Raw genomic sequence first — 27,006 nt, forward strand, 5'->3', positions numbered from 1 at the left:
TTCTATAGTGTTTGCTGATAGATAAAATAAAGAACAAGATACAGAAAAATCAGCAATAAATTACAAAAGCAGCAAATTAGAAAAGTTATGGCCTTAATAGAAATACAGCCTTTCATAACTACTGGGTTTGGGGAATAAAAGACAGTAATACACCTCTACAACAGGATGCCAGGTTGAAGCCGTAGTTACAGATTGCAAATCTACACTCTTTCCTTTGTGTCTTCTAAAATTTGATTTAAATCATATAAAATACATGAGTGAGGAGAGTCACTCCTGTTATATTCTGCTTGCCATGGTACTGTGTTAACTGCTCCAAACTAGCAACTGTAATGCTTCCTCCACAGACAAACCCTTCAATAAGCTAATATTTCCATCATTTCCTGAGCTACCTTCTTCCCTCACAGTAAAGCAGAAAGTGAATTGGAATAAAGGAAATCAAAGGATGAGAAAGACCAAAGTAGAGATGAAAGGGAAACAAGAGTAATATAATAACATTAAGCCTATCATTTGTTTGGCAGAGAAACCGCTCCTTCTTTGCAACCAAAATCTGCTGTGAGTTTTCTAAGCATGTATAGCAAGACTATGAAAGTCATAAGGAATCTAAACTGAAGTTATCACTTTCAGATTTAGTAGAGGCTAAGTAAGGAAGGGAATGAGGGAGCTACTGTGATTTGGCAGAAAAAAAATAAACTCCTATTTCAATGTCCAAGTAATCTGTGTAGTTTTAATTTAAAGGCAGTATGACAGATGGGTCCTATACTCCCCAAGAGTGGGTCTAGAGGTGCGGGTTCTAAAGCTTTAGGGAGCATAATATTCAGCGCAGAAGTTGCTGCAACCAGCAGATTCCTGGGTCCCAATTCCAAACAAGGCACAGGGATCTGTATGAAACAAGCCCTTAATGTGATTCTGATGCAGGTGGTCTTTGCAGAGCATACTCTAACAGTGTGCAAAGGGTTTGTGTTTTATAAGGTAACAAATTTAGTACCCATGTTAAAAAAAAAGTAGACATGAGTAGACCAGTCCAAGTATTAGAGAAAAAGAGAAAAATGAGTTTCAATATCACCAATTCCATCTCCTTGGTCCCTATTAACATGTGCGGGGGGTGAGGGTGGTCCTTTTGCCTGCTCACAATTAGGTAGTCTGTCTTTTTTCTGTCATTTATACATTTTAAAAATGAGTCTTCTTAGGTTCATAAAAAAATGATCAAAGGAGAGTTTATTAATAATAAACTCCACCCCCCAACCAACCTGGGAAAGCTTTTCAGAACTCTCTCCTTGAACTTTCATTTCACTATATATTTCTTTCTTTCAATAGCAAAACAAATACATATTCAAGGCTATTATGTACCAGGCACAGTTGCTCTAGTCTCTGGGGATACAAGGGTGTGACAAACAGACAGCAACTCTGCTCTCATGGGAACAGGGAGAAGAGAATCAACAAACAATATAAATAAGGGTTTTTTAGTGATAAATACCATGACTAAAACAGGATAATTGAGTAGACAGTGTGTGCTGGATGAACATTTAGATGTAGTTGTCAGGTAAGACTCTTCTGAGCTGAGACCTAAATGGAGAGCAAGAGCCAGTCACAGAAAGATAAAAGGGCCTTTCAAGACAGGGGAAACAGCAAAGGCAAAAGCCATGAGCTGGAAACAAGTTTGACATGTTCAAAGAATGGAAAAGTCAGCTAGACCTGCTACAGCACAGAAACCTGGGAGAGAACAGTAGGAAATAAGGCTGGATGGACTGGCAGGGGTGAGACCACACATGGTCTTATGGGCCATGGCAAGGATTTTATTCTTAGTGGGATAGGAAACTATTAGACAGAGTGATAACATAGGATGTTTTAAAACAATAAAAAATCACTTACGTGTTTAAAAGACTGTTATGGCTGCTGTGGTAACAGTAATTTGTATGGCAGCAGGACTGGAACTTAACCTTGAATTGTCTTATTTTTTTCTCAACAGGCTGTATGTTAATATATTTTAGTTTGTGTTGACTTACTTTAATTGTTTAATTTAAAATATTAATATTTATTCTAAATATACATGTAGACTATGTGAGGGAACTGGACTTAATCAATGATTTTCAATGAGTACTACTGAGATAAGTAACCCTGCCTCCCAGGAGGGATTATCAAAATCAGCTGAAGAACATTTTTCAAACTACACATGAAAAGGGCTGATGAAAAAAAATTTTTTTTTAAGTTTTTAAAACTGAAAAACATTGGGTAAAAAAAGTATAGGATTTTCTTCTTCAGTTTCAACTCCCTTCATCTTCATTTAACAACCTACTAACGCAAATTCATTCCAGACCATGTATTATCCAAAGATACTCTTCTGAAATCTTAAGTTCTAGTATCCCTCACATTGATAGTCAATCTCTCTCTAGTGTTACTTCTATGTAGATGTAAATCAACACCCCTATGGTACCTGGAATTTCTTTCTTTATATCATTAAAGAGGTACCTCTGCAAGTTTTTAATACCTGCTCCTGGAAATATTTTCTACTTTAACAGCACCAATTTCGTTTAGGAATGTCAAAATTGATTCCTTACTAGAACTAAGGACACAATCTGTTTCAAATCCATTCCTCCAAAGTCTTGCCTTGTACCTTACGGAGGCACTAGAGATACTAGATGTTACTAGATTTAGCACTACTTCTAAGAGGTAGGATAGTGTAAGGTTTAAAAACATGGACGCTTAACTTTTAGAAATACATATAGATATAAGTATATTCCATGATACGATGTCTACGACCTGCTTCAAAGTACCGTGGGAGCAAGGAATGGGTGGTGTTTTCAGACAGCGTCTGGCGTGCAGAGAAGCTGGAAGCAGTAGAGACAGGCCTTTGGAGCTCATACTAATGGGAATGCCCTTGAAACAAATCATAAGGGAAAAGAGTAAAGAGCAGTTGAAGAGGAACAGGTGGAAAGTATGACCCTAAAACGTGTGTCCCTGGAAGGAAACAACCAAGAGTCTTTTATCACATTTGCTCAAGTGCTCAGTGGGGTGGCTTGAAGAGGAAAGTAAATGTTTGTCTTGGGGCCTAAATAGAGTCCTGTCGAGTTTTTGTGATGGGTATCATTAGGCTTTGAGGCTTCACCAGATGACCTTCCCCCAGACCCTCATATGTCTTGCTATGTGCTGGAAAACATTTATCTTCTGTTGAGAGGGAACTGAAAGATCTAGTGGAAGTATTTCTATAAAATATGCTGGGCAAAAGGAAAGAAACCTTTATTTATTTAGCTGATCCTGGAAAATATATGGAGCTCAATGCTGTCTTGAGAAAGGACAAAGAAAAATTTGATAAAATAGTTTCTTGGGGTTAAAAATTGGAGCCTGGGAGGCATGTTGTTCAGATTTAAAGTTCAGATCAGCGCTATCTGCAATCAGTGACTACTCATACCTTGCTCTTGCTATGGTGTGTCACAAGCTTTTCAATTCCCTCATTATTATAGCTGAGGTAATGGAGAAAGTGGTATTACAGGATCACAAACTTTTGACTTTCTTCCCCCAGAAAAATCAGGCCCTGAAAGTGGTTTTTATAAAATGTAGATGAAAAGACATCGCTCTAGTTATTATATTTGTTTCTGAAATGTTTGCAGTTGATGCTAAGGCTTTAACTCAGAATAAACCAAGACTTCTCTCTCAAGAAGGAATTACCAATGGGAGCAGACCAAATTCACCAATACAGGTGCACTTACTAGAAATTCTGGATATAATGTGTTAGTTCCTGTAGCTGGAGGTATCTCAGCTTACTTGGTTGGATGAATGAAATCTGGACACAGTGGTGAACTATATTTAGTAAAGTTGAAATGTCACAGCTTCCCTGGCATGATGTGGAAGAGGAAATCCAAAGGCTTAGAGTGACCAGAATATTGGAGTGAATTTACCATGTGCAATCTGCATACCACCCTACTCCTGATACTGCTTCTACAGCAGACAAGGTCTAGTCAGGAGGCAGAAACCACATTATCAATTTGAACAGGGAAATTTTATCATAAAGAAGCAACAACTAGTAACAGAATATGAACTACTAAGAGGGAAAGGGACCTGTAAAGAATACCGGAATAGCCGATGCAGGGAAGAGCCACTTCCTGTACGGCTGAGGTAGGGTACTAAAATAAACTTGGAAGAGGGTCTTTCTTCTCCAACCCCTCATTCACCCAAGGCTGAGCTTCAGACTTTGTTGGAAAGGATGTGGCTGTTGCCCACTGGATGGCAGAGAAGCTCACTGAGGTATCACAGATCAAGGCTGGTACACAGGAGACACCACCTGCTGGAGTGCCAGAAAAACTTGCTGGGAATCTGCTATCAGGGGTGACAGTAAAATTAGCTAGAAAGCCAACCACTGGCATCCCAGCAAAACTCACTAATAAGCTGCCTGCTGGGATGTCAGTGAAACTCACTAGACGGTATACACTACTGGGTCTCCTGAACACAACTGGCAGAGTAGCCGCCAGCTGGTGAGGAAGCCGCCCACTGGCAGCCACAGCATAAGATCAAGAAGAAAACACTTGAACCAGGAACAGAAGGCTTTTGCTCTTCCAGTGTGTCTCTAGGACCCTCTATTGACAAGGTCTAACATAGTGCTAACTGGCAAAGGAGAAAAGGAGAATTCAGCTGGGGTTATGATGAAATGTAATTGGCCATGAGATGGTAACTGTTGAAACTGAATAATGGGTACACAGGATTACTATGCTATTCTGTCTTCTGTGTATATTTGAAATTTTCCATAATGAAAGGTTTTTTGTTTTTGTTTTCCTAAAGCATGGGCTCTGGAGTCAACCTGCCTGACTTTGAATCCTGACCACTTAATGGCCAACTATTTGGGGGTTCTTTTTCCCAGTTTATAATAATAGTACCTACCTCAGTTGGGGTATAAGGAGGATTGAAATAGATATGATATGTAAAGCAATTACAGCAGAACTGGCCTGTGTTAAGTTCTCAATAAATCTTATCTATGACTACTATTTGTATTATTTATACTGGTGCTGACAGTTTTAATTTTTTAGATGCATAATACTAAAACCACCCCACAAAAATGAATATCTATAAAAATAGGAGTTGATAATTCATAAAAAGTTATTCCATAGATTCAGGTGGTTTGATCTTTAGAATACTTATATCGATCTGTTATTTATTTGTGCCTCAAAGAACAACTTACCTTATCTTTGATTTTGTCAGCTCTAGCATCCAAAGGCTGGGTTTTGTTTTGTTCCTGACTACATTTTCGATTTCCTCCACCTGAGCTTATACTTTTAGTTTGTCCCACAGAACTTGAAGCAGTAGTGGATAGTACAGATGTGTTGATACCAGATACAGACGATGTATTGTTTCCATTTATTGACCCATTTACACCTTGAAAGTAAATATAAATATGTTTATGCAAGAGAATGTTATTCAGCCATAAAAAGGAATGAAGTAATGATATATGCCACAATGTGGATGACTCTTGAAAACATTATGCTAAGTGAAAGAAGCCAGACACAAATTGTATGATTCCACCTATACGAGATATTCACAACAGGTAAATCTATAGAGATAGAGTGCAAGCTAGTGGTTTCCAGGGACTGGGAGAGGGAATAATAGAGAGAAACTGGTTAACAGGTATGAAGTTTCCTTTCGGAGTGATGAAAATGTTTTGAAACTAGATAGAGGTGGTTGTTGTAAAACACTAAGAATGCATTACATGTCACTGAATTGTTCAGTTTAAAACGGTTAACTTCACATTTATGTGAATTTCACTTCAATTAAAAAATTTTTAGAAAGATAATTAAATGTGAGTATTCCCCCTTTCGGAGCAAACTCCCCAAACACTTACTTAAGTGAAAAGAAAGGTAATAATAAACCATCTAAAATGCTATTATAATTTGCAAATGTATTCTAACAACAGTTATCAACTATGAAATATTAATCACAATTTAAAAGAAAAAAGGTGTACTAACATATTAGTTTTAATTAATTTAATGCTTAATTACAGAAAAAGTAATATATTTTATTGAGTGAACATGAAGGAGGTAATGAGATACAGAGGAAAAAGCAGTGGAGTTCGGAGTTAGAAAACCTGGGTTAAATTCTGCTATGCAATGTCAACATGTAAACAGTGCTTCCTTGAATAACTTACTTAACCTTAGCTGCAAAATGACAATGTTTCCAATCTCAAAGAGTTATTATAAGGATTAAGCAAGACAATGTGAAAGTGTCTAGCACAATGCCCCATAATTGTTACTAAATCTGAACCCTATTAAAAATAGGTATTGAAATGGAGGATTTGTAGTACTTCACTTAAAGTTAACATGGATACCTTTTTCAGGACCATTTCGATTACTTTTTCCCGAAGCCCTTGAATGGAATGAAGAAGAATCATGATTCTGGGCTGGAGGAGCAAACAGTGGTGGAATTCCCAGTAATGGTGGAAAGAAGGTTGCCCCTGCACGCGTATGAACATCTGTTGTTCGCCACCATTCTGCACCTCAAAGCCAAACACCAAACAAGCAAAAATATTTGAATTAACTTTCTAGCTAATTTAACAGTGCTTTTTATACTTTATTCCTGAAAAAAAAATTTCAAGTTTCATCTTGGAACAGAATTGCTGAATTACACATAGTTCTGATCATCTTTCTAATTATAAGACAGCTGATTCGAAGTTATACACTCATCATCCTGCTCATTAAGAGAGTATCCGAGGATCTTCACTTAGTAGCTTCCTTGAGTTCAAATTTATGAAGAACAAAAGTAGTCTATGGTTTTAAAAATAAAATGGGAAACTTGGAATATTAAAGAACTATTTGACTCTTTGATAACATATCATAATTTTTCTAAATTAGTAAAGAAACAGAATATTTAAGACTATTTTAATCTACTTTAAAACCTTAGAATTTAAGGTTACCATCTACAACCTATGATAAGAATTTCCTTAAATTACATACAATATAAAGCTGGCTTTGATAAATCAGGTGGTTTAAATAATAATACAAAGTTCACTGTAATCCAGCATATCTCAAATGCATTTATGGAAGAAAACATCCTATACTCAAACAAAACAATAGAGATAGCAAAATCAGTAAGCCTTTTTTTTTTCTGGGGGGGGGGCTGTGTGTAAACAATGAAAAGTGCTTCAAAGAAGATTTTTAAAACAAGTTAAGTCACATTAAAATATAAAAGATTTATAAAGTTTCTCCTCTTAAAGTTAATGAAGAAAGCCTGAATTTTATTTATACTTCCTCTCATAAATGACAGATAACGTTTTATCAATGTAAAATGACTAAATGGTAGAAAATCATCGAATGCAATTTAGATATTCAAACAGTGGCTTTTAGTTAAAACTTTTAGAAAAGGAGAGAAGACAAATTTTATAGAATACATTATTTAGGGAAGGGTGAAGATTAAGAAGAAATTTGAAATAACCCAATGGACAGTCTTGTATTGCTCCATGTAAAATCTCAGAAAGAATATTTTCCAATTGGTTAAACAGCTAAATTACCAAATCAGTTATTACCTTTCAGGCTAATCTTCCAAGAGACATAGGATACTTTTTATTGACTTGATAACCACGAAAAAATTAGAGGAAAATCCCCCATAATGTAGTATGGGAAAAATTCAATATTGTCAGTATACTGTATTATATGATCTTTAAAGGTTTTCTAGGAATATCTCTTTATTAAAAATAGGATGTTAAGTGATGTGCACCTTCATTAGCTAAAGACAAAAGTTTAGCTTAAAAAAAAGTGAAATGTTCATGGTAACTGACATTCTGAAAGGTCTAAAAAACAGTATAAGCAAAAAACTGCAAAAGCTATTCTTCTGCACTGCAGGAAGGCACTGCTAGTGAAGTGACACCAATGTATATTCAGCAGTGGCTGAATGATGGGAACTGAACCAAGAATAACTATACAAAACCATAAATCATTTATCTACTGTTTAGATGAAAGAACTGTATGTAGATAGGAAGAAAAACTATGTATTGGGGGCTTGTATTAGCACAGCTGGAATCTGTTGTTATTTATAGGTTTGAAAACTAGGTCCTACCTAGCTGATAAAAAAGGAAATTTCAGTTTTCTGAAATATTCATATTATTTAAAATAGAGTCTATAATTAAAGCATTACAGTTGAACATTCAGACTTTGTAAACAACCAACAAATCGGTAAGGTAGTTGAAGTGTAATAAGACTCAAATATTTTAGACATAATCAAACTCAGAAACAACATAAAATGTACTTAGAATGTCAATGGTAAATAAGCACACAATAGGGATTAGAAAAAAACACAACTGGAAAATGTGTATGTTATAAATAAGGTGACACCATGAGTAAAAATACAAGTAAATAAGATCAATTAAATAAAAAGATGAAAACGGTAGCGCTTCTGATCACAAGCTTCACAAATGTCTAATAATTCATGGGAAATAACAGAATTCTTGTTAAGTGATGAGCTTATTTCTCTTCCAAATTTAAGAAAATAAAAAAACAAAATTTAGTCACTCACAAACTAGCTTGTTGATAAAATGAAATATACAAAATAAGAATCACATAAACCAGCACATGATGAATTTCTAAATGTATTCAAGGGCAGTAACTGCATGGTAACAACATTAATCATATTCAACTTAAAGATTCTAATATTTCAGAGGATATACTGAATCTCAATTTGAACATAGAAGACAGCAGAATTTAAAAATCTTTCAAACTTGATAGAGCCAGATACTTCACGAAAATTCACAGTAATATAAAAATATAATGATTAAAAACTGTAAATGTTTTAAAAGAACTTACCGTGAAATACTATTTCAATATAAAAAACTTTACTATACTAATATCCATTAAGTAATTTGCATGTTGATTTAGTCATCTGAAATGCAGACAAATTTAGAAGTGGATAATATTTAAAAATAAACTATTTCTCATTTAAAATTCCTAGTAATTTCTTCCTGTGTGTCTTCATTTATTTAGTAGGTGATTTAAAAATTTTGGCATTTTGGTTACCCTTTTGAATAAAACTAATTATAGAAAATTTAAATTTAAGTTATATAAAACGTACAACTTAAACAAATGAGGCCTCTAAAACAAGGCATAGTCTGTTCACTTGGCAAAAAAATATGCTTATACAGGCATACTTTTACCACTAAAGACTCTGTCTTGTAATTGTCTGTTTATCTATCTCCTAAAAACTAAAAGCAACATAACATATACTATGTTAGTATATTCCTCAGTGCTTGGCCTATTGCACAGAACATAGTAGATGCTCAAAGAACTTTGTATAAGAAATGAATGAGTGAATAGTTTATGTAGGCGAGGGAAGTTATCAAATTTTTTTCTATACAGTGGAAGTATCAACATTATTGAAGTCGAGATGAGTAACTCTTTAGACCTGTTAACCATGTTTTCAATGCAGAAGATATTTGATTTTAATTATACAATAATTACATTGTGGTTTAGAAATGCTCAAAAGTAATTAATACTTTATATATCAAACTATATCAAATATAATAAACTATGATAAAACAATTTTTAAAATTTAAGGTACTAGCAACTATCTATATTACTATCATCTATTTTAATTTTTTATTCAGCAATCCTATATTTCAGCAAATACCTATTGAATACTCATCTTGCTAAGCAACCATGCTCAAAACTGACTGAAATAAATTCCTATTAGTATTTTTAAAGCAAATGTCAAGACTTAGTTTAAGACTTTGTTTTAACTTTCTAGCCACATCACTATCTCCTCTCTGAATTAAAGAAATAATATGACTCAAGAAATAGTACTTGAAGTATATACTTAGCCATCTTTCCATTCTACATATATACTTGTTTCCTTTTAAAGAAACACTTGACAAGAGTAAAAACAATGGCTACCAATTACATACTAATTAGGTGTGCTAAACACTGCATTCAGCACTGAACATGGCTTATCTCCTTTAATCTTCACAAGAACCCTAAGAGGCAGATACTATTATTATTATAGTTATTGTTATTCTCATTTTTCAGATGAGAAAACTGAGGCTGAGAGGTCAGATTACTTGTTCAATCAAAGTCACACAGCTAAAAGGTAACAAAGCCAGATTTAAATTCAGATCTATTTGTCTCTAAATTATGCTCTAATTTTTAAACTACTTTCTATAACAGTAAATCATGCATCCCTAACTAAAATTTATTAAGGTAAAGTTAATCACTGGAAACACATTAAAGTTTAGACTTTCAAAATAATATAACAAGAGACATTACAGCATGTTTGTCTAAGTTAAGCTTTAATTGGTGTCTTACTGAGCTCCTGAATCCTCATAATCTGTAGAATTGGGATAATTCTGGTCTTCCTGTCATGCAAGTGGTGCAAATCTATGGTTGTTTTAATGAAATATGAAAAAAATAGAAATTTAAGAGCCAAGCTCATCTTACTTATAAATGCAGAGAAATGAGAACTCAAAATAAAAGTATATTCATTATAAGAACTGGACTCTAGTTTTCCACTGTAAGTTAAATATTTTTTTAAAAAATCAAATAAAGCTGAGATTAATTAATCAAACTCTATACTTCGCATACATATACTTTTCTACTTCAATAAAAAGCATGAGAAAAACCTGGCCTAATTACTCACTTTTGTGGCAGATGCCTATTTTTCTAGCTTAACACTTGAATACCTAGTCAGTTGCGCTGCCACCTAGCACACAGAGTGTGTTTTATTTTTTTGCACAGGATAAAAAGGACTGAGTTAATTCTTGCACAAGAGCTTTAATATACCAGGCATAATACTATTCTTTTTGTTCAAGTTAATTACCAAACTACTGCTTGAACATTTTCAAGCTTTCCTCCTTTCCTTGAACACTGTTTGTAACAGATGTTTACCTGGAAAAGACGCTAGTTGGGGATGTGCAGCTAAGGCTGTGGGTGTACCAAGTGTCCCCAAACCACCAAATTCTGAATGCCCTGAGCTGGCTGAATGCAGACCAAAGACTGGGTGGCTGACCACTGGGAAGGCACTCGACACTGTGGACAGGTTAAACAGGTGATCCCCAGCTGCTCTGAATAAATGTCCTGGGAGGGAAAAAAACACACTTAAAGTTGTATTAGAAAAACAGATGAGATTTATCTGATTTCAGCGTTCATAGTGGGTTAAAATTTATAATCGTTTATCTATTAAATTTTTATTATACCTTTTTTCTTTTGCATTTCTTCAAACCCTGCAGAATGTTTCTAGAAACATGAAAGTACTCTAAAAAATAATTAAAACGAATGGTATAACCTTATTTACTTTGAATTTTGAGATTTGAGAATGACGCTTTAAGTACATAATTTTCACTAATTGTAAAGTTTGACCTGCCGAAGTGAGGCAAACTTTCTGCTAATACATGCACATTAATATTTTATCAAAATTTTTTACTCATAAGAAGGAAGATAAAAACATCTAATTAATACGAAGCTGAAAATCAATAAAATAAATCCAGAATCTGTCACCAATTCACTATTCAAACTGTCATACACTCTAGGCAAAGAGTTCCTAGTTTCCATGTGCCAGAATTGAAGCTATGTTCTCCATCCAACATCTTTTAGGTGAGGAGAGTTGATACCAAAAATGGATTATATTCTAGCCTGATAAGGCAATGTATACGACAGCATAAAGATTTAATAAATAAACTTACTAATTTATTTCTAAATGCATCCGAGGGTGGTTATCAATATAAAAATCATTTTTAAACATTGTGATAGAAAGTTCATATTCAATCCCAATGTGTGGTTTTTCAATCTCTACGTTCACTCTAAAGAGAATATAGTACTAAGTGTCATAACCCCAAGTTGCAGTGTTATACCATCAAAAACACAACATATTTTTCATAGTTTGTAGGGATTTGGCAGAAGATTTGTTAATATTTAGAAATCTTCCTTTTACTTCCGGGAAATAATTACGTTTCCCTGGCTTGATACTGTGAAAACAGTATATCAAAACCCACACTCCAGGCTATCTTAAGAATTTACTGCCTGAAAGCTATTGTGCTCTGTGTTAAAATAAATATAAGGCTTCCTTATTATCCCGTTTATATCAGACCTGACTATGCACTGCAATATAGCTTCAATACAATACATTTAAAGTAAATTTAAAAATACAACTTAAAAATAAGTATATTTTTTGTTATCATTTTGCTTTTTTTATTCGCTGAAAAATAAGAGGAAGTCATCAAAGAGGTCACAGTGTACTCTCATTGACTAATATAAGCCCTATATTCTTTACTGAAATAACACTATATTTTTCATTGAAGTAGTAAGATTTAAATAGATTGTATCAAGTATATCTTACATTAGCCTACAAGGTAAAAAGTTCTGATTGAGGGTTGAGGTCCCACTATAACAAAGCAATAAGTAGATCTCATAGGGAAGATCCTCAAAGTGCCCTTACAAGGAAGGCTCACAAAGAAACTGAGGGAGGAGAACAAGGGAAGGATACAAACTTGAGTATATTTTCTAAGTCAGCCAATCTTAGTTTTTGTTCATCAAAGCCTAAACAGAAAATCTGTGAATTTGGTACTTTTGTGTAATCAGAGTTCTAGACTGCAATTAGCACTGAAGTTAAGTCAAAACAAAATAGGGCATGCTACTGGAAGAAAGGAGGTTACTCAAATATCACTATTTTTAAGACTAGTGCTATGGCACCAGAAAGATTGTGTAAATTTTTTGGGTGGGGGGAGAGAACAAATTCTCAAAAACCCAGCTAGTTTCTCTAAAAAAATGAGCCTGTAACATTAAGAGCCAGTGTTTATTTTCACATGTGATTGCCTATAAAATCCCCGATTCTCACTAATCAGTTCAACTTCCTGAATGACATGTCCTTAATCAAATGTTTTATTTATAAACATACTATGATCTGTTACATTTTCTTCTACATCAGTTTTCTTGATAAGCAAGTTGAGCTAAACATTCAGTTTGTGAATTTTAGAATCATTTTTCATTTATATTTTATAAAATAAAAATTCTTAAATTATATTTGTCAACTATATATATGTAGCAGTGACTTAATACAAAAAGTTTTGTGAGGTAAGCTCAAAACTACACAAAATATTATAAAAATTCAGAACACATTAAAATTATAAAGGGTCAGAATCTGATAGAAATACTTGCTAGTAAGCAGCATTCTTAGATGTATAGTTAAAACATTAATTTTCTAATTGTGAAGAAATAAATGAGTTTAAACCTTGGCATCTCATGAACAGAAAACATGAGTAATACCTAAATGAAGTTGTCACTCTTGCAGCAATAATTAAGAATCGATCTTACACAACTTGATAATTTAAAAAGTTCTTTTTTTAACTCTAAAAAGATATCTAGAAAGAAATGAATATAAAATTTCAACAAAATATGAGCTTTAATCACCATAGATTCAAAATGAGGAAAAAAATATAGTCTTGTTCACAGAGTTATATCTATGCCTAGCAAAATTACGAAGAAGCTACCTTACTCTATTTTCTTATTCTTTCTTATAAAACTTTGGAAGATAATTAAAGCATAGAAAGTACTCGAGTGACAACAGAATCAATAGGGCCTATTCCTTGTTGGTAAGAAAAGGTTCACGTCTGTATTTAGTAAAGAATATTAGGCCCACATTATAATGATTACAATGATACCATGCATTATTAAAAACACACATTAGAGATTTTCTTTGCTTTACATGGATAAAGTTATACAACAGAAGGGAAATAATTTCATATTACATTTAATAATCTTTACTAAATTTTGCCTTTATAGCAAGAATATAGAAGTCAGTGATACAAAAAAGTGTATCCTTCTCATTAAAAGGCTCTGTAATACTACATATAATTTTAGTATTGTTTTTGCCACTGCCTTTAAAAAAAAAGCCAGCTACTAATTCCATGTAAAAACCTTGCAGAATTATTCTGTTCTTTATTCAACAGTTTCCGTAATTCAGACATTTCATGAGCATATCTATTAAGCACCAGGTGCTACATTTAGTAATTAGCATACAAGGATGAATAAGACATAATCCCTAGCCTTAAGGAACTCAATGGTTTGAACATAATTGAAATAGTATAAGACTGTTTTTCATACCACAATGTATAAAACAAGTTAGTTAATATTTTAATATTATAAACTGGTACTGTCAAATACAGGACTTAGTAACAGATCCCAAATACCTAAAACAGTGTCTTGTACATAGTAGATATACAATAAATATGTTGAGTGAATTGATTACTCATTAAGAGCAGAAGAGGCACATCCATGGGACTGATTCCAAAGGGCTTCATCAGAATAGGAAGTTATCCTGAATTTTCATTTAAACTTGCAAGGATGCTTCTTACTAGTTTCCTTTTGCCTTACATGTCACCAACCCTGAGTCCTAATTTTTTTTTTAAATTACCACTTGGCCTTTTATTTCTCCTTGATTCCATTTAGGCCACATGTTGGATTTGATCACATAAAATTCTACCACCTCCAAGATCTTAAATTCTTAAATTTTACTCTAACCATGGTTTCCACATTTCCATTTCCTTATTTCTCAGCATGACCGTTGGTCTCTCTCAATCTTCTACCACTCCCTTGACCCTATCTATCTCCTTCCCTCTCAATCCCATCTCAGCATCTCTCCTTGTTAACCTTGAAAGAAAACTCTTACACTTGTATGTCTACTTCCTCTTCACTTCTCAGAATCTTTAATAGCTGTGCCAAGTCCAAGCCTCCCTTCCATTTTGTCTGTAAAGGAAATTAAGTTTTTCTAACCACTAGATTCCATTAATCTTTGCCCTTCTCATTTTTAACCTGTCTCTATAAATCTGGCATTGCTGATTACCTCTTCCTTATTAAAACCCATTTTTACCCTTAAGCTCTGGGTCATGGAACTATTTTGATGTTCTTCTTAACTATATTTTTCCATAATACTACTGTCCACTTTATTGGGTTTTCTTTTTTCTAAATGTAAGATTCTTAAAGATTTTGTCCAACTGTCTCTTTTTTCCTCTTTATGCTTTCTTTCTCAGTCATTTCATGGGCTTCCACTATTTTAACTATCACTTCTATGCACATGAATTCTAAACTAGGATTTTAGCTCCCTGAGAGCAAAACTGAATTTCATTCATCTCGGTAATCCCCAATACCTGGCATAATCTGAAATATAACAGGTGCTTAATGAATGTTTCCCACTGTTGTATTTTGGGTCACATTATTTCTTCTTCTTCAGACCCTCCATGCTTATATAACATGCTCTTTGACTTCTTTTGCCTTTTATAACCTTAACTATCCTTTCATAATCATCTCAAAAAAATAATGCCCAAGAAGTATTCCATAATCTCCCAGACAGATATGTTTTGGACCTCCTTTGAACATTCATGATTATTCACAATCTTTCATCATACCATTACTAGGGTATAAGGTTATAAAGGAAAGAATCATTTCTTAATCATTTTTACTCTGTACAAAACACTGTATAAAGCAAACTGTTAGCAGTTGCAGGGATAATACTTCATAATACCTGCTGTGGATAACTCTAAAATGGTAGTTTTCAATTCTTTGTTTCTCTCTTCCTTTAAAAAGCTAGAATAACCAGGAGTCATTCTTTAAGTGATAAAAATATACCTCACTTTTTTTCTCTGTTCCAATTATAAAAAGCATTCACAATGTTACTAAAAGCTCTTTGGGTAATTAGAAGCTAATTTAATGACATCTACGCTGTGGCTTTAATCTTTTGTTATACAGCAGAGGGTGCTGTTTCGATTACACCCTTTGGTTTCATTGCCAGGACAATGCCCTTTGCCTTCTCCAATTGTCTTGAAACTTCAAGCTACTGTTCACAAGGGGATTTTTGATCACAGACTGGAGATGACTCAGTGAACTCTACAACTACATTTAAAACAAAGCATATTCTGTATTAACAAAAGAGCAGAATATCTTCTTATAGGAAACAAAAGACAACACAAGCCAAACCGGCTCTATTAGATTTATGACTATAAAAATAAAATTATTTGGATATTAGCATGTCCTACTTTTGGAGAAGTAACTTTTTTCTACATTAATATACCTAATATCAGAAGATCCTCCCAAATAACAACCTGTTATGATTAAAACTCTTCAATTTTGCTCATAGAACACATTTGCAAACTGATAAATTACATCATAAAATGAAAATAGTTTTAGAATACCATAATTATTCGTTTTTACAGATATTAACATTCAAGTGTAGTTTCAATATTATAAATGCAACTTTTATTAGCTTCCATTTTAACTGACAGGTAACAATGTGCAGGTACTGCATAATGAAAATATATGTCTGTAATGTCTAAATCCTCAACTTATGTTATAATAAGCTGACTACTTTTTAGCAGAGCTTTTCAGATTGTACTAGCCAATCTATATGTAAGTGATTAAAAGCAGTTACACAAAATGCCAGTGTCTCAGTAGCAATGCACGGTAACTGCAAGTGTCTTTATTAATACTAATGAACTTCACGCAATGACAAAATAAGGGTTTTCCTCCCCCACAAGAACAAAATAATATAAATACTGTACTAATGTCTTGAACCTACACTACCAGTGGATGAATCTCCTATCAATCAGGAAAAGTCCAAATAGCAAATTAAAACAAAATGATTATAAGGAATAAGTATCCTAAAGCATCTAATCTTTTTTAAAAAATCAAGGAGACTGCTTACTATGATAGAATTCTACCTATGCTGTTTTTTCGTGTGCTAAAAATGTCTTTACTTTTTCACTGCTACACAAACTTGTTGCAACATGTCTTCTAACTCTTATCTCTAGTTCTTTAAACTGTTAGCACATTTTACAGCATTGCAAAATCAGCCTCTAGTATACCACCTGCAAAGTATGGTTAATCATCAAAAATGGTAGCACATTCAAATACAGGTTACAAGAGTACTTTAACACTAGTAATAACCGAGTGTAATAAACAAAGTGAAATTACTGTAAATTAAAGAAATGCTCAAATTATTGGCCTATATATTAAAATTCTTAAACATATTAATGTTTAAATATTCTGAAACTCACAATGTACAAATTCTACAAACTTGAACTTTGATTAAAGAACAGAAAGAACTCTATAGCTAATGGTGACAAAATATTTCCCCCCAATAATCTTCGTTTCATTCCTTTATTCTCATAACTTTGTTAGTAGTTAACCTTTACATTTTAACATTAAAAAAGCATGGTATGGAAATAAAGTCTTTCATTTTATTTTTAAGTATTTTGCTTGAGATTGTTTTAGACTTACAAAAGTTGCAAAAATAGTACAGAGTTCCAACTTCCCCTATGTTAACATCCTGTATGATAAAAAATAATTTTCAAAGCCAAGAAGTTAACCCTGATTAATTAACTAAAATAAAGAATTTATTCAGATCTCATTAGTTTTTCCACTAGTGTCATTTTCCTGTGCTAAGATCCAATCTAGGATCTCACATTGCATTTAGTTACTGTGTCTCCTTAATTTTCTCCAATTTGTGACAGTTCCTCAGTCTTGCCTTTCATGACCTTGATACATTAAAGAGTACTAGTCAGGTAGTTTGTAGAATGTATCTCAACGTGGGTTTGTCTGATGCTTTCTCATGATTAGAAGAGGTTAAACATGATTGGGAAGAGTACCCAATGTGTCCTTCTCAGCACAACATATCTGGGGTCTGTGGTGTTGCTATGTGGTGCTGGTGATATTAACTTTGATCACTCGGTTAAGTTAGTATCTGCCAGGATTCAATATAAAGTTACTAATTTCCTTTCAAACAGTCTTTTCATTAGAAAAAAAAATCATTAAAAGTCTAGGTAGCCTTGGGAACAAAATCTACTACTTTACATAACACAACATGGTGAACAAGATTTTGATTCAGTTCAGCCAATGATGGATCAGTCTTCAGGCAAATGACTATTCTTCAAAGATAGGAGCAGCTGCTCTTTTGTAAAAAAGCATTTTTGTTAGATCCAATGAAAGAATTTAGAGTTCACAGATTAAAATACTAAAATTACACTATATTTTATATATATTTCTATATTCAAATATAGATGTACTTTATATTTATAATGAAATATAAAAAACAGTGTAAACAATCTAATTCTAAAATCTTATTTTACTTATGTTTCAATAAAGAAGTCTTAGTTTTCCCATAATGAACAAAAATTACTAAAACCAACTTTGAGAAACACACCTTTCATTGCTACATAAACTTGTTGCAACATGTCTTTAAACTCTTTTCTCTAGTTCTTTAAACTATCAGCATATTTTTACAGCATTGCAAAATCAGCCTCTAGTATACAACCTGCAAAGTACAGCTAATCATCAAAAATGGTAGTGCATTAAAATGTGCATTAAAATAAAAGTCATATATTAATTTGCTGGGGCTACCATAACAAAGTACCACAGACTGGGTGACTTAGAACAACAGAAATTTATTGGCTCGGTTCCGGAGGCTACAAAAGTCTGAAAGCAGGGTGTGGGAAAGGCCATGCTCCCTCTGAAGGTACTAAGGAAGGATCTGTTCCATTCTTCTCTCCTAACTTTTGGTAACCTCAGGCATTTTTCCTATGTCTTCACATGGGCTTCTTTCTGTACACATCTCTGTGTCTAAATTCCCCCATTTTAATAAGGATACCAGTCATTTTGGTTTAGAGCCCACCCTAATAACCTCATTTTAACTTGATTACCTCTTTTAAGGACCCAGTTTCCAAACAGGTCACATTCTGAGGAACCAGGGATTAAGACTTCAACATATTTTTCTGGGGAGGAGGAAACAATTTTATCCATAACCCTAGGTTCATTTTTAAGATTACTTAATTGATTTGAAGGCTACCTTTCTTTAGTAATTTACCTGTAAAATTCTAATTAAAACTCTGAAGTTCTACTCATGAAAGTTAGGTAAGGACTTCCCTAGTGGTGCAGTGGTTAAGAATCCGCCTGCCAATGCAGGGGACATGGGTTCGAGCCCTGGTCCGGGAAGATCCCACATGCCGCGAAGCAACTAAGCCCGTGCACCATAACTACTGAGCCTGTACTCTAGAGCCTGTGAGCCACAACTACTGAACCTGCATGCCACAACTACGGAAGCCCACGCTCCTACAGCCCGTGCTCTGCAATGAGAGAAGCCACTGCCATAAGAAGCGCACTCACCGCAAGGAAGAGTAGTCCCTGCTTGCCACAACTAGAGGAAGCCCACGCACAGCAACAAAGACTCAAAGAAGCCATAAATAAATAAATAAATAAAATTTTTTAAAAGTTAGGTAAAATATATTTCAAAAATACCTGGTGCCTTGTGATCAAACCCTTCATTAAATAAATCTACTGAAAGGCAAAAAAAGCTAGACAGTTGAACATTCCAGGGCCTTTATTTGTGACTTACAGATATCTAGAATATAGACAACTAAAAAATAATTATTGTTATAATAGTTCACACTATAATATAAATACTCAAAGAGACTAAAACTTTGGCTTTATATCCAAACCCTCAAGAATAAGCCTATCTCATTCTCTTGATGATTCTCTATTGACTGTAAACGTAAGCGTCATCTTTTAAATAAGAAGTTCTAATTAATAACTTCAGATTTTCAGGGTTTATTTATTCAATGCCTCATCAGTAAGGTCTGATCTTTTAAGATTCTTTACCCTGTGGCTTATAATGCTCATCTCCAACTAAAATCGGCACAGTTATTTGGTATTACCGGAGCAAAGCATAATACAGCCTAGAAAACTTATTAATTAGAGTAAATTTATCATTTAATTTGCAAGTCCTATTCCTGCAAGTTCACCTCTCCTTCCCTCCCTTTCTTCAACAATTGTTTCTTGAGCATATATTTTGTTCCAGGCACTGACTGGATACGTATCAATAAAAAAACCGTATGGCCCCTGCCTTTTAAATGTAGAAGAAGGGACAAATAAGTAAAACAACATGATATCTATAATTATAAACTGTGAAGAGTACTATGGAGGAAATTACGAGATGCAAAACCAGGTAATCGTAGAGCAATTACCTAGACACTATGAACAGAGGAGACTTCTCTAATTAATGTCTCAGGACACTTAACCTGAGACAAAGCATGAAAATCAGCCTTATGCAGTTCCTCTAAGACTAAGAGAGAACATGGTTGAGACTCTGAGTTGGGATTCAGTCATGGTGGGTATATCAGTTAGGTTGAAAAGTACAAAACATCCAGTTCAAAATGGCTAAGTGAAAGGTAAACGTATTGATTCACATAACATAAAAGCATTTGGAAAAGGCACACTTCAGATAAAGAAGGTTGGCTGAAAGCTTACTGGGACTTAATTTCTCTTTCGTCTCTTGGCTCTACTTCCTCAGATAGGCCCTTCCTTTTAGGTTTGTGGGACAAAAGGGTATCCTCCCTCACCAGTCCCAGTAAAAATCCCAGAACGGAATCTCTTTGCCTTTGATTAGTCTCATGTGCCTTCCTTAACCAATCACTTAACCATCGTTTTGTGGGAAATATGATGTTTGGATTGGCTAGATTGTGTCACATGTCACCCCTGGAGTCTCAGGTGAAAATTTTTTTAAAAAAGAAAGTGATTCATTTTGCGGGGGACAACTTCAGGTAATGGGGTGGAGTAGTAGTGAAGTGGCCACACAAATCATCCACAGAAAATAATTATAAAAATGTGATTTAAAACAACAACAAGGGACTTCCTGGTGGTCCAGTGGTTAAGACTGCACACCCCCCAATGCAGGGGCCCCAGGGGTTCAATCCCTGGTCAGGGAACTAGATCCCACATGCTGCAACTAAAAGATCCCACATGCAGCAACTAAAAGATCCCGCATGCCACAACTAAGACCTGGTGGAGCCAAATAAATAAATAAATATCAAAAATAACAACAACAAAACTAAAGATACTGGAAAGCATCCAAAAGCAGAGAAAAGCCAGGGGAAAGTTTAATCTGGAAAAAATGGTAACAAAAAGGGGTGAGAAGTGTGACTTTGTGGCTTTCTGGTCTGATACTGCTGTCTAAACCTCACAGCTATAACTCCAGAAAACAGTGGAAGATGAAACAGCAGGCTTATCAACTAAAGGTGCCAGAGGTCAGACTCCAGGGCTAAGAAAACATCAGGAAATCAGGAAATTTAAATGGGAAATCTTGGCAGTGATCAAACCACAGAAAGAAGGAGACTCAAATTCAGAGATTAAACTTTCCAAGTGCCTAGCTAAAAGTACACTGTGCATGGGGCACCACAAAATAGCCAGGAGAGAACGTACAGAAAGACAGAGCTACACACAGCAAATCTGTTCAATTTGATGTATTCCTTAATTGAGTGCATACCTTCACCATGATTAGCTTAGACAGCAGAAAGCCTGAAGTTTCAGAGAACAGAGTTGAAAGCTGGCAGAGCAGCTGGAAATCAAGGGGTAATCTTAGGAGCAAGGAAACCACAAAGAGAAAGAGATGCATCTCTGCCACGTAGTTGGCTGACCCAACAACTTTCACAGGCACAGAGGAGACCCACAGGGGACCAGTCTGCAAAAGTGGCAGTGGGAAACCAAAAAACAGAGCACATATCATTAGTATGTTTTTTGACCACAATAAAACTAAAATGGACATCAACTGAAACATTTAACATTTAAATGTTAAATTACTGACTTTTAAACAACCCATCAGTCAAAGAAGAATTCACAAAGGAAAATAGAAAATATTTTTACTAGACTGATAATGAAATGAAAACTATCAAAATTTGTGGGATGCGGCTATAGTTGAATTTAAAAGGGAAATTCATAGCATTAAATGCATATATAAGAAAAGGAGAAAGGTCTAACATAAATTATCTAAGTTTTCTCTTTAAGAAATTAGAAGAAAAGATGAGGAAATCCCACCCATGGAAAAACAGAAGGAAATAATAAAGGGCAGAAATAAATGAAACAGAAAACAGAATATCGGAAAAAAAAATCAATGAAACCAAAATCTAGTTTGTCAAAAAAGATTAATAAAATTGATAAAAGCTCTAGTCACAAAGGAAAAAAGAGCACAAATTATTAATATCAATAATGAAAGAGAAGATATCATTACAAATCCTACAGACATTCAAAGGATAAGGTACTATTTTTTAAAATTAATTAATTAATATTTTGGCTGCGTTGGGTCTTCACTGCTGCGTGTGGGCTTTCTCTAGTTGAGGCAAGCAGGAGCCACTCTTTGTTGTGTTGCGCGGGCTTCTCATTGCGGTGGCTTCTCTTGTTGTGGAGCACGGGCTCTAGGTGTGCGGGCTTCAGTAGTTGTGGCACGTGGGCTCAGTAGTGTGGCTCGCGGGTTCTAGAGCGCAGGCTCAGTAGTTGTGGCACACAGGCTTAGTTGCTCTGCAGCATGTGGGATCTTCCCGGACCAGGGCTCGAACCCATGTCCCCTGCGTTGGCAGGCGGATTCTTAACCATTGTGCCACCAGGGAAGTCCCAGGATAAGGTACTATTTGGAACAACTCTGTACCTGTAAATTCAATGACTTAGAGGAAATGGACAAATTCCTTGAAAGACATCACTAACAAAGCTCACTCACAAAGAAAAAGATAACCTGAATAGTTTTCTACTTCTATTTTTTTTTTTTTTTGGCGGTACGCGGGCCTCTCACTGTTGTGGCCTCTCCCGTTGCGGAGCACAGGCTCCGGACGTGCAGGCTCAGCAGCCATGGCTCATGGGCCCAGACGCTCCGCGGCATGTGGGATCTTCCCGGACTGGGGCATGAACCCGTGTCTCCTGCATTGGCAAGCAGACTCTCAACCACTGGGCCACCAGGGAAGCCCTATACTTCTATTTTAAAAGTTGAACTTCTGGGAATTCCCTGGTGGTCCAGTGGTTAGGACTCCATGCTCTCACTGCTGAGGGCCCGGGTTCAATCCCTGGATGGGGAACTAAAAAAATCCCACAAGCCACACAGCGTGGCCAAAAAAAAAAGTTGAACTCCTGATTTATTATCTTCAACAACAACATTAAAACAAACAAACAAAAAAAACCAACAATCTTCCAAGCCCATATGACTTCAGAGTGGATTCTACCAAACTTTTAGAGAAGAAATATTATCAATTCGATACAAACTCTTCCCTAAAAAAGGTTTTTAAGAAGGAAGGACTGGGGCTTCCCAGGTGGCGCAGTGGTTGCGCGTCCGCCTGCCGATGTAGGGGAACCGGGTTCGCGCCCCGGTCTGGGAGGATCCCACATGCCGCGGAGCGGCTGGGCCCGTGAGCCATGGCCAACAGAGGGAGGCCCGCATACCACAAAAAAAAAAAAAAAAAAAAAAGAAGAAGGAAGGACTGGTCAATAGTGTCAATTCTTTCCAAGAGGTTGAGTGAGATGAGGACCGAAAAGTGACACTGCTGTGGACTGAGATATACATAAAAGATGAGGAAAAGGAGAAAGCACATACAACTATGTATATTGAGAAGTTTGGTTATAAAGTGAGGCAGAAAACAGAGTAATTGCCAGAACAGTGTTTGGGGTGAAAGAGGGAAGGGTTTTTGGTATGTATTATTTTTTAAGATGGGAGATACTATGAGCATGCTTTTATACTAATGGACATGATCCAATAAATACAGAAAAATTAATGATACTGTATAGGAGGAATGGAGTCCTTGAAAAGTTTTTTGCAATCTTTAAAAAGAATTGATAGGTATTTGCTTTTGTGACAGTTAAGAGCCATATCGTCTTGAGTTAAGCATTTATTTTATTTGGTTTAACTTATATTATTACATAGACTAGTATATCAAAAGAGATCTGTAGTAAATATACATGAGCTACTAGATGCACTAATGAAATACTATTTTTTTCAGAAGAAAAGAACCATTGAAGTTGGAATAAAGCTCATGTATAGGTATCAGGAGTTTATTATAATACAAAGGTGGGGAGATATGGCAGGGGGGCTATCACCAGATGAGCTGAAATGGATAGATAATTGGCTCATAATTTAACATGTGCCCCAACCTCCTTTTAGTGTTCCTTCCTGTGATACAGAAGCTGATCAGCTAAAAAGTATATTTACCAGTCTCTCTTGCAGCCAGGATTCTGGATGTAATTTAGATTCTGCCAATCAGATGTATTTGGCGCTGAGTTAAGCTGTTACATTGGCAGTACATGAGGTATCCTTTTTGCTGGTGCAGATCTAGCAGGCAGCACAGAACAGCCCTGGAGCCTGTTATGTCAGTGGTTCTTGATCACTGGATTGCAGCTGAGGTGGTATGATCCATGGAGCCATCAGTTAGAACAATGGTGTCCTGACTGAACTAGAGGTAATTTCCTTAAGCAGGTCAATTCAACAGTAATGCTCTGAAATCACGCATAGGGGTCAGGGGTCAGCTCCTCAATAATTTTATAAGTACCTGATTCCTTGTATTAAATCTTTCTGCTTAAAATAGCATCAGTGGTTTATGTTATTTCTAGCTGAACCCACTGATACATCAAACAACAATCTCAACTGGTGATAGTTCCAAAACCAAAAAGGCAATTCAGTTTATCACAACTGGCCTGGTATCTGATAACCATATACTTTTCAAAGTAATATTAAATGAGAGATAAGTGAAATCTCAAAAATATATATGCATAACCGTGGAGGTAGAGGACAATTTCTTAGACAAAAAGCATAACCATAAATAAAAATATTGGTAAATCTGCCGACATTAAAATTGGAAGTTCTTTTCATCAAAAGACAATGTCTAATATAAAAAACACACCATGTGGGAAAAGCTATCTCCCACAAAGATAACTGAAAGAAGGACCAGCATCCAAAATATAAAAAGAACTCACAAATCTATAAGAAAAAGATGCACAACCCAACAGAAATATGCACCAAAGCCCTAAACAATCACTTCAAAAGAGAGGAAACCCCAAAAGCTATAAACTTATTAAAAGGCACCTTAATGAACACTACTTCATATTCATCGACAAAAATCAAAAAGTCTGGCAATGACAAGTGTCAACATGAATGATAAGCATCAGGAATTATAATACACGGCTGATGAGAAAATAAATTGGTACTACTGGTAAAGTTGAAGACATCTTCAAAAACGTATGTATATGCATCAGGATTCATGTATAATGATGGTCATAAAATTGTAATTGGCAAAAGTTGGAAACAACTCTAATATTTACCAAGAGTATTTACATGGATGTACAGTCCATTCAAATGCAACATGCAAAAAGATAAATGACGCTTTTACACTTTAAAATGTATTCTTCCTCCACATTTCTCATTACATCACCCTTCTCCCAGTTATCCAAGTCATGTCAGGGCTTCTCTCTCAATCTCTCTCTCAACATCCCTTTGCCCAAATCCAGTCATTATATCCCATAAGAATCTACTCCCCAAATATCTCTGGAACCTTGTTTCTTTCTCCATCTTCAATAACTCCTTAATTTTGGCCCTTATCATTTCTCACCCAGATAAATTTAAGTACCTTCTAAAGGTCTTCTTTGCCTCTAGTCCCATCCTCATTGCAAACTGATGCTCTACATGCTGCTAGCATGCTAGCATTTTCAAAGCATTAAAATCCTTCCACTTGATCAAGCAGGAATAAAAATAAAGGTTACAATTTGCTAGGCACCTATTCTATGTCAGGCATGATCTCATTTATCGTTATAAAATGGGTATCATATTTATTTTATAGATGAGGTAACCGAAGTTCAGAAAGGGGTAATGTACCCAAATTCACACAGCTAATAAGTGGACAAGCCAAGATTCAATTTCAGGGCCTTTCAATTGCAAAGTCCTTGCTTTTAATCAATACATCATTCTGTCTAAACTCTTAAACATGGTGCATGAAGTTCTAAATGATCTGACCTTAACCTACTCCCCAGCGTGATCTCGGGTCCCTCTGTTCCATTTAGCCATAGCAGATACTGGCTATGCATTCTCTCCTTATTCCTTACTAATAACCTCTATTTTCTTCAGGATGGCAACATGCTCAGCTAAAACTAATTTTCCTGGCCTTCCTTGAAGCTGAGACTACTATTCATATAGTTCCGACAAAAGAGATACTAAGTGGAAATCTCTGGATGGGGTTTCTGGGAAAGCTCTTTAAAAGGGGTCAAAGTAATCTGGCATACAAATTTTGCCCTCTTCTACTCCACCTTCTTCCTTCCTGGAAAACAGGGCTGTAGGTGGATCAGCCTTCTAAAAGCCATGAGATAAGACACGTGAGCATGAAAGTCCCATACCTCAGAAGACAGGATATAAAATTAGGAGCCCAGGTCTGTGATGGCATCACCCACCTCAGAACTGCGGATCTGTGGACTGGGATGTGTATTTGCCATGTGTTCCTGTTCATAGTTAATCATTGTCATAACGGACACCCTAATTGAGGCCTGACTGATCAACTTGCGATTTCCTCAATATACCATGATTTGGCACAGTTCTACAGAGGTAGGCCTGCAATTAAGATACATGTGTAATTCAGTCTCTAACTTTAAAAGAAAAGTAGGCATACCCCAGCTTTAATGAGAGAAGTTTTAAACAGTTGCTCTGTTTTATACATTCAGCATTTTACAAGTTTTGTTTGAAGGGTTCTACCTCAAAAATGGATTGAAAACCACTGGTCTATGGCACAGTTTAACTATCACTGAAATTTCTCAAAGTTCTATGCTTTGTTTGTATTAGGTCAAATGACCACAAATCTCGAATAAATCCACTCTGTAAAGTTTAATTTTGGAACTATGCTGAAATACTATTCTTTCAGCTTTCACTCAGAGACAATATGTGAAATAGTGTCTGAATACTTATGAAACTGGCATATAGGATATTGTGTATCATGTGGCCTTTTATACAAAGGTTCTGGTGGTATATTCTTCAAACCACTCAGAACCAGGAAAAAGTTCGTTTTTCTCTGAGGAACTGATAAGTTCACTAGCACTAGTATGTGAGCCATGTAGCCCACTGTGTTTTCTTTTTATTCTTAACAGCTAATTAGTTAAGTTTTTTGTTCAATATCTGTGGCTTTCCTTGGCTAACACTTTTATACTTTTTAGAGCCTATCTTTTAATATTTTAGTTAATTGTTTTGTTTATTGTGCCAATATATTTATTGAAGCTGTCCAAA

General features: G+C 35.2%; 1 protein-coding gene across 1 annotated transcript in view; it reads right to left on the bottom strand.

Annotated features, from left to right (window-relative positions):
* The window catches only part of BAZ2B (bromodomain adjacent to zinc finger domain 2B), a 306,538-nt gene that overhangs the window by 107,155 nt on the left and 172,377 nt on the right, over positions 1-27,006 (bottom strand). Inside the window, exons 4-6 of the mRNA XM_055088045.1 lie at positions 10,845-11,033; positions 6,308-6,475; positions 5,168-5,361 (exon numbers count right to left, since the gene is read on the bottom strand). Of these exons, the coding sequence (XP_054944020.1) occupies positions 5,168-5,361; positions 6,308-6,475; positions 10,845-11,033 (551 nt within the window). The remainder of the gene's footprint in view (positions 1-5,167; positions 5,362-6,307; positions 6,476-10,844; positions 11,034-27,006) is intronic.

The sequence above is a fragment of the Physeter macrocephalus genome, chromosome 2, assembly GCF_002837175.3.
Source record: "Physeter macrocephalus isolate SW-GA chromosome 2, ASM283717v5, whole genome shotgun sequence".
Classification (NCBI taxonomy): domain Eukaryota; kingdom Metazoa; phylum Chordata; class Mammalia; order Artiodactyla; family Physeteridae; genus Physeter; species Physeter macrocephalus.